Source organism: Ruditapes philippinarum, unplaced genomic scaffold (genome assembly GCF_026571515.1).
Source record: "Ruditapes philippinarum isolate M1 unplaced genomic scaffold, ASM2657151v2 ctg16300_1_1_1_1, whole genome shotgun sequence".
Classification (NCBI taxonomy): Eukaryota; Metazoa; Mollusca; class Bivalvia; order Venerida; family Veneridae; genus Ruditapes; species Ruditapes philippinarum.
In genome coordinates, this window is record NW_026864713.1 from 2,505 (window position 1) to 12,534 (window position 10,030).

General features: G+C 32.7%; 1 protein-coding gene across 1 annotated transcript; it reads left to right on the forward strand.

Annotated features, from left to right (window-relative positions):
* Positions 1 to 4,643: 4,643 nt before the first annotated feature.
* Positions 4,644 to 6,371, forward strand: LOC132726601 (uncharacterized). Its single transcript, XM_060711937.1, has one exon. The coding sequence runs from the start codon at positions 4,644 to 4,646 to the stop codon at positions 6,369 to 6,371; it is 1,728 nt and encodes a 575-aa protein (XP_060567920.1).
* The last annotated feature ends 3,659 nt before the right edge of the window (positions 6,372 to 10,030 follow it).

The following is a 10,030-nucleotide window of genomic DNA, read 5'->3' on the forward strand; positions in this document are numbered from 1 at the left end:
ACAAGCAAAAGTGTCACCAAAACAGTATGAAACAACATAGACATACATCTGAGGAACACAGTGGGGCGCCGCCTTGGAACGGTCAGCAGCATAATAATGACTGCTGGGAAGTTTAAACCGGTTAATGGTGCACCAAACCTCGCTCTTAGCCCCACCATGTTCCTATAAACGAGACAGTGTAAATAAAATGAATCCCCGCCAAGTGAAATTCTAACAGTTGTCATGGTTACAAAAGGTTAAATAAGTAAAACACTAAAATGATCATGTAGAAACATATAAAAGTAAACCCAATGACCATAACAAAAGTACTCAATGTCCTAAAGGAAGACAGAGCAACAAGAAAATCACCTACAAGGGCCCGACGAAGCAAGGCAGAAGACGAACATTAAGACAATTCAGTCCCAAAGGGCTTTACGAACTATCCATCATAGAGTCTCCCACTTGGTCCGTCAGATGCAATCAAAAAGAGGAAAGTGTAGTGTCCAACTGTAAAAGGGTTGAACACTAAACATGCAGTATGTCTTAAAATAGTAGGGTCATAACCTCTTTTAATAAAACGTTTAATGATTTTAGTAAAAACAGCAGAAAAATTACCATGACCCAAAATCTTACGAGTTTGTAAACCACATCGCCATAAAAACCAGGCTGGCTAATCCCTTGTCGCAGAAGAGTTTTTAAATCACTATTGAATTTAGAAATTAAATCAAAGTTACGATTAAGTAAAATTTAGTAAAATATTTCCGTAATTTATGATAGCGGTAGCCCTGTTTTAGAAGCTTGCTGGTAATAAAAATATTCCGCTCGTTGAAATCCTTTACGTTGTTACAAGCTCTAGCGAATCTAATTAACTGAGAAACATAAACCCGTAGGATGTTGCATGGGGTACGTCTCCATCCAAATGTGGATAATTAACTATACAAAAGTCAAAGTCATCTCTTTTATCATAAATTTTCGTGTGAATAGAATTGTTGTAGATAGTAATATGAAGATCCAAAAATGATGTACTAAAATTTCAAGAGTTCGTTTTATTAAGTTGTAGTTCATGTGGATAAATGTCAGACAGCCATTTGATCAAAGTAAGGATTATCTAAATTAAAAATATCATCAAGGTATCTGGAAGTATTATTAAATGCGACTATAACATCTTGTTGTTTCTCTTCAGAGAGACTCAACATAAAGTCTCTTTCATAGCAGTACAAAAACAAATCGGCGACCAGGGGTGCACAATTAGTACCCATAGGAATTCCTACGATCTGTTTAAATAAGGTATTACCAAACCTGACATAAATGTTGTCTAAAAGAAAAGAGAGTGCTCTACAAACTTCGTCACAAGTCCACAATAGTATAATGTTTAACAATACCGTTAGTAAAAAAAGCTTTGTTAGAATTACATGCTAGAAAGGTAACTTTTTCCCGTGCAAAAGTTTTCTGAATTAGGGGAAATTAGTTTATCATTGATTAATTTATGTGGCAAAGTTGTATAAAGTGTAGAAAAATCGTATGTACTGACAGTTGAAGCTTGAAAGTTATTAATTTTGAATTTATCCAAGATTTCACCAGAATTTTTAATTGACCAAAAGAGATGTTTGCCTGAGTTTTCATAGACTTTATCACAATATCTAATTACATGTGTTTTAATGGCAGTCAAACAAGACGTCAATAAAATAGAAAGTTTACTTGTAGTGCAAGATGTAGAATTAGCAATAAATCTGGCTTTGTAAGGTTTTTTATGTAATTTAGGAATCCAATACATAATAGAAGTTTGAGTTCTTTTTCATTAATTTGGACTTTAAGATTGGAAATATTAGTTATATGATTGTTTACAATGTCTTTTTCGGAGGCAGAGGTTTTAGAATACGCATTAGTGCTATTTTAGTTCCTTAAGCAAAACGTTAATGTAATGGATTCGTCAAACAATTATAATATTATTAGCCGCCTTGTCCGCTGGCACCAAAACAAATTTTGAATGAAAAGCTAGAATATCTTTTTTCAGATGTCTTAAAGTAAGTCTTGGTTTAGGTGGCAAAAGATGTTCATTTCCACGATAAAAATTAATACGTGAATCAATAATTTTAAAGATGTTACGTTTCCGTGTAACTAGAACATTACTATCTGCATTTTCACGGCGACACCATTTGACCGAAAAATCCTCTATAGATTCAGCAATCCGACCACGACAAGCATTAAAATCAATCTCAGAAGGAATTCTGTATTTAGGTCCTTTCAAGAATAAGTTACGAATTCTTTTGTCTGCAATTATATCAAAATTACCAGTGATTATATGGCCAAAATCTGAATTACAGAATTTAGAAGTATTGCAGTCTCAAGTTGTTGGAGTATTAGACTGAATATCTAAGTCAGAAACCACTTTGTTGTAATTAAATATGATATTTCTAACAGGTTTCTTATATTTATAGCAAATAATTGGTATCTCGGAGTTTTTGAAGTATAAAGGAACTGAATTAGTGACACGTTTATCACGAAAAATACTTGGTAAATCGATGAAATCGATACCTTTATTAAGAAAGGTTACTTTTAGGAAATGCCTGTTGTGGTCAGAAGTGTTGTCGATATGAGGTCTTAAGACGTGCTGAGTATAACTTTGAATAAGATAAGCTGCTGTATATAAAGGATCTGTTTGAATAACTATATTATCTGCCTCCGCGTCTAAGATTTTCAGAGATGATAATGAAAGGGAAGTAAGACGTGATAACATTGCATGTTTACCAGAGTTTTTTAAGATAATATTTAAGTCGGTGACAGACAGGGTAATTTTAGTTTTACGTTTGATGTTGCCATTTCTACGTACTCCGTGAGATCGGGATTTACGTTTACGAATATTCAGAATAGAAAATATATCAATGTTTGGATCTTTAGAGATGTTACCTTGTTGAAAAATATTGTCATTTAGGCCAAGTGGGAAAGGCGTTTGTAAGTTCTTGATCCATTTTAATTCTGCTAAGTGTCTAACTTTAACTTTCAAAGTCTTAGATATTGGTATAAGATATTTAATGTATTTGTGCAAATGAGTTACCTGAGTGAGCAAATGGTCACTCTGTATGGATGTGACCTGGCTCTGTACTGGTGGTCTCCTTTATGGTCATTAGTCCTGTTAGTCCTATAGTAATGCCTAGCATAAGCTCTTACGGTAGATTCATATGTTTTCCCATACAAGTTAACATAAAATAAGAATCCCCAAGAGTAGGGTAAATCTTTACCCCAAGGGTTATAATTTATTAGACTTTAGCAGTGGACATTTAGGTAATGCTTTTACAAGTTTTGGGCATTATAGTTTCTAAGTAAAACATCTTTTGAATACAAGTCACTTCCTTATATAAGAGAAAAAAAAATCCATTTTCACAGAAGTTCACCAGGCAAAGTGCTACAGCAAAATATTTTTTTTTGTTAGGTTTCATATCACGTCAACACAATAAAGGACATATGGAGACTTTCAAGCTTTATTGGTGCATTGTTTCAGGCATAAAATATACAAACACTTCTTCTCTTGATTGTTTTCTATTGTTTATATATTCAATTTATTTGCAATGGAAGTTTATTGTTCTTATTTTTTTAACAAGATTAGACGTGGGCAACATGTTTGCAAATAATAATTTATTTCAGGAAACAATTGCCAAATTTGTCACGATCTAATTATTATATATTTCTTAATAAATTACGAAGAAAATACATTGACTAGGTCGCAAATAACTTGATTATATTCGCCGATAAAAGGCGTTTAAACCTGTGAAACAGTTCAGCGCCATATATGAAAAAAATCACATTTTCCGGCGTTACTGCGAAGCACAATTCACATACACCGGCGTAACCTCATAAAAACGTCTTTAATCACATTTTATCAGCTTATTTCAATTTTCTATGTTCCAAAAAGCTCAGTTAATGTCACTTGCTTACCGAAAATCGAAATTATACGTTATAATGCATTGTTGTACTTATAAAGTCGACAAAAAGCCAAAATCTCGCTCAAAGCGGTGGTCAAGCCATCATTTTCACGAATGATCTTGAAAAGTAAACAATTTCGTGGAAAGTAATGTTGCGGTTATTCATCTTTTTCAGTTCGGTTAAGTAAAAAATATATTGGCTAGTTTACTTAGTGCGTTGGAAATCCTGTCAGTTATCCGCCATTTATTGCAAAATTCTGCGTTTTTTATTGCACAAATCGTGCGTTATTTTCACATTCCGGCGTTACTGGATATTCACGGTGATTATAGATTTTTAAAATTTTACATGTAAATAGTAAGTCAACTTTTTAGTCTCTTGTAAATCTTATAGATTGGCAATGTGCATTTATATTGTATTTTATATATATATATTAACTGTGTACATTGATAAGACTTTGATAAACTAATAATATTATTAAAAAAGTTGTAAAACACACATTCGTGTTAATTTAACTTCCGCGTTTCCAATCTTGTTGTTGCAACGCACTGTAAACATACATAAGATAACACAGGGGTAGAATGATACCAGATACGTTTTGCTATATTAATCGTTTACATAAATCAGTTTTAAAACTTATCTTTTTGTATTGAACTATTAAATCGGATTGATTCAGTTTTGCTAAATAGTGAGTTGAGAATATAAACTTACTTAAATTAAGAAACAGAGAATCATTGTTAAACAAAATGGCGGACTGTGGAAGTAATATACAAGAGAACGATAAAGTTCCTGGGCGTGTCGATGACATTTTGTATCAACCGTGTATCAAGGAAATTATGTGTCAACCATGTTTAAGTAAGGATACGAAAACTGTAGCTGGCACGTTTTGTTCAACGTGTAATGAATTCCAGTGTATTGATTGTTCAGGTGTGCATAACGTGCTTGACATCTTTATAAGTCATAAATTGCTAAACGCAAATGTAGCTCACGCAATCAGATGTGATCAACACCAAAAGGTTTTAGATTATTTCTGTGAAGATGAGAAAAAGCTTTGTTGCAGTACTTGCGCAATTGTTGACCATAGTAAATGTCACAGCGTTGTTGAGGTTGAGAAAGTTGCCGGGAAAATGACGTCACCAAGTTCTAGTTTAAAAGAGATATTGCAGGAAGCCAAAGAAAATGCAGAAGATATTGAAAGACATATAATCACTTCAAAAGATCAACTTGCTCAAAACGTTCAAGAAATACAAGCTAAAATTAGAGAAACGCGAGAGGAATTTATGAGAATATTTGACAAATTGGAAGCTTCCATTGTTGAGAGAGCCAAATCTCTTCAGAAAGAAACATTATGTTACCTTGAAAAGAAGCAATCACAAAACGAAAAGCATTTGGCTAATGTTAAAGCGTATCTAGAAACGATTCATAGCATTTACCAAAATGGGATTCCAACGCAGACATTTATAGCAGAACAGAAGATAAAAAATGAAGTCCATGTTTTATGCAGAAATTTCAATGAAGAATGTCAGAACTTACAGATGGTGACCATTTTTTTGGATCTTGATGAACAATTGAATCTGCCACCGCAATCATTTACTGACTATATTCCTGGACAGCTCACATTAAAATATAATGAACGGAAAAATGTAAATGCTGAAAATAAGGTGATGACATTAACTGTAGATTCTTCTATTGATTTAAAGAAAGAGTGGGATGACTTCAAACAACCATTCTATTCAGGAATAGACTTTCTACCCGATGGTAGACTAGTTGCTGTGGATTATAACAATAAGAAATTGATAGTTTACAATGAGAAGTTTGTAAAACTAGGGTCATGTCAGTTATCTTATTATCCACTGTCCGTTGTTGCTGTATCTGAGGATGAAGTAGCGATAACAAGTGGCAGCGAATATATAATAGACTTTATACGTATTAGTAAAGCTAATAAAATAAGAAGAAATAGAAAATGTATTGTAACAACGAAATATGATTCTATATGTTTAAAAGACAATAGCCAATTTGTGGTAGGGACTATTGATTACCAAATACCTGTTGAAATAATATCATCGGCAGGAGAGCCATATGTTTCTAATATTAACTTTCCGATCAAGGCATATTGTGCAGATACAAGCGCTTGTACTTACATAAAGAGCAGTGATAAAGTGGTGCTTACAGATATATACAAGCATACTACCTACATATATGATACCAAGACAAACACGAGAGTCGTGGTGAGAGATGGCCAGATTAACGAACCTTGTGGTGTAGCAATTAGCCCATCTGACACTATCCTAGTTTGTAGTAATGGAACAGACTGTATTGTAGAATTATCACAAACAGGACAGGTCTTATCATCGTACCAGCTAGATATGGAATATCCATATAGAGTATGTGTTTCACATGATAAGTCATTTATTGTTGTTGCAAATGCCTGTAGAGGAAACATGAAAATACAGAAATTCAAAATATCATTATAATCGCATAATCGTCAGTATCTCATAGCACACACACGATTCATACTATAAGATGAAATTGGTCCATCGTTTCAAGGGTGACCAAGACAGTGCATACATGTTAATAATCATTTAATATAAGTCCCATGTCAAAATGTAACTGTCATTTCTACACCAACATTCAAAACCAACGTGTTTATACGCTTTACAATCAAGAACAATTGCGTTAATCTTGTACATATCGAAAACATCTAATGAGCGAAAACAATTCGATATTGATTAATTCTATTATTCAATTATTTTTGGATACATCGTACTTAAACCATTCATTGATATTAACTTTAATGTTGTTAACTGCAAATATATTTATTAACGCATGATCTGTTTAACATTATTTTATTCATCTATAATTGTTTGAATAGTTGCGTAATTGTGTGTTCATCTGTAAATCAATTTATCAATATCAATTTTGTTAATCCTTCAATATGAAATTGATTTGCAATGACTTACAAACTTATGGTCTAATACTATTGAAACACATTAAGTTTGAATCAATAATCATAATCCATACTTTTTCCATACATGGTTGTACCCAGTATAGTGTTTGGTTTTTTAATAACATGTCAACATAATTTAGGCGACATTTGAGTCGCATGATTATTCTATAATAAAATATGCCAAATCAAGAAGTATTGTTAAATTAAGCATGAAATTACATTAGAAATGTTAATATTTTACTTTGTCATGTTCTTCTTTATTGTATAGCCCAAAATCTGTAAGAATCACAGAAAAGGTTGAACTCGGTAAGTGTCACAGGGTGTGAAAAATTGGCAGTCTGACTGGGACTCGAACCCGAGACCCCCGAAATTCCGTACCGAGGCTCTACCAACTGAGCTATCTACCGCTTATACATCATCTCCCCTAAATAATGAACAGTTCTGAACCGTGACATATGGTTAAAGGGAAACAAAACACATGAATTGAATGAAATAAAATGCCGTAAGCTAATATTATTGATACTCAGGATTTTTTCTCAGGACCTTTGGAACATGACCCATACCCATGGAACTTGGAAACAGTGAAGTAGTCCCTATTTTCAAAAGTTTTAGGATTTTTATTCAAAATTTTTTATTTTGTAACTTTCAATGGAGATTTTTTTCCTCTGGATTGAGAAAATAATATACTATTTTCAATTTTGATTATAATCGAATATCAGCCATAAAATAAGCCAAAAATTCCTGATACTAAATACACAAATTGATTTAAAAACAAAGTTTACTGAAAAGATCTAAGTGAGAGGTAAAAACCGCCCGGATTCCCGAAAGAATATAACTGAGATGCAAAAACCGCCCAGATTCCCTGCTGGAAGGCAAAAAACGCCTGTACAAAGTACCCTAAAGATGTAATGACATGAGGTAATAACATATGGCAATAAGAATGACTAGATCAAACTTAAAACATGAATAAGTAATACAGCAACTAGCAAAATATTTAAGGACCTAGTTCTTGGAAAAATTTAAAAGAGGTTGTGGAGCTGGAAGAGCTGCCTTTTTACTTAAGAAAACTGGTGACGAAACCACGTGCGCCAAACTTAACAAGAAGAGATAATTTATTTGTTTATCTTTTGGTTAAAAAAATAACATGACAAAAAACAATCAGTATTTCTAACATTAGCATGAAATTATATAAGAATGTAAATATTTTACAATGTCGTGTTCTTATTATGTTTAAAACGAAATAAATATATAATTTATCCGGAGTAATATATTAATATATCATTTTGAGTTCTATTTGCAATTAACTGATATTTTTAGATGCCATATATATGCAAATATTCTCCATTTATATATTGTTGTACATTTATTTGAAAATCCTAGCCGTTTATTTGTGCAAGTCTTTAATACACCTTAGTCGGTCGCAGGCTGTCTAAGGTCAATAGGTCAGTAGTGGGCAGATTATCATATTGTAAAACAATAAGATAATGGGACATCGTGTGATTGAATGAAAAGTATTCTTTACAGGTATGAAAATTATCAAAGAATCTAACACTCTTTTCTGAAGACAATGACTCTTTCATTAGTCTCTTGGACATTTGCATTTAAAAAAAGAATATGTCAGTCCTGTGATCAGCAGAAAATTTCAGTTGAAAGGGGGTAATTTTGTGAAAAATGTGGTCAACCCTATAAAACATGATCATTTTAATGTGTTTTCTAGAAAAATCACCAGAGTCCCTGGGAAAAGGCTGTTTAGGCGGACCGACAGCCGATATGACCTTTATATCAATAAGTATATGTATTGCTGTGCTTATGGTATTTTCTAGTTGGGTGGTTCCAGTTTTTCTTACATCCCTAGGGTATGTGGTCCGCCTTTTATCCTTGTCTTTTGACGTTTTATCTGTGATATGCTGGCTTCATTACCTCTGATCCAATTTCAAAATTCCATTTTGTTTATTTTCGCCCATTCTTTTCTTGTTTAGGGCACACACGTTCTTTTACTTGGGGACCATACGCCACTTTTCATGGAATGGCACTGACGTGTCACATTGAAGGTTCCATGATAACCGCCGTATGAACACATCTGCAGATGTTTCAAAATTCCAAATTTTACCATTTCATATTAAATGTTGAATATGCTTCAGCCGGTGCCAAGGGGCGTGGACGGTAACTTGCACTTTCCATTACCGATTACCATTCATGAATTGGCTCAATCAAACCGAGCCTGCAACATATATTCAATTATGACGTTTTGTGCGTTATATTACTCTCTATTTTGATACAATACGCGTTTTTTTACTGAAAGTGTTTGATTACAGAGATTCGAAGACAGCTCACTAGGACAAACAACAAAGTCCAGGATAAATCGTTGTTTGTACAAGCAAACTGTTTTCTTAAAGTGTGTAATTAGTCACTTTAAATATATATGTTTGATTAATTGACTCTACTATAAGCAATGGGCAAAGAATAGATGAATAATAAATACAATTAATCATGAATGGACTTAATTTAAAATAACGAAATTATTATAATTTTGCTTGTGAGGAATATTTAACTATAGAAAATAATTACATGACCTATGCGCAGTGTGAATTGTGAGCATTTAATAAAATAATCTCTTGCACAATTCAAATAGTCAAATAATTTATTGGTAATTTTCATCGCCAAGTAGCATTTTGGCGGTACAATACTAAGTACAAAAAAAAAGTTAGGTACATTATAAATTATACATATGTTTTAGTGTAAAATAATTCAAACAAATGTATTAAGTAGATTCAATTCTTTGTTGCATCGCTGAATAAATAAGAATTGCTAAGTTAACAATGACATTTTTGTTGCACATTTCATGATTGATATGAGTTTCTTTAAATTAGGCCAATAATAGCAATAATATCTAGGTAAACTTGTTTTTTTAAGTCAATATATTATGGACATACTAATAAAAATGATACTCAATTTCAATTTGTTTCATGTTGCATTTTGTACAGAAACGTTATTTATTTAAATATTTCTATGTCTACCCTCTTCAATACCTAATACGTGCGAAGAGCATATTTCAATTTTCTATGTCACAAAAGCTCAGTTAATGTCACTTGCATACCGAAAATCGAAATTATACGTCATAATGCATTGTTGTACTTATAAGAGTCGACAAAAAGCCAAAATCTTGCTCAAAACGGTGGTCAAGCC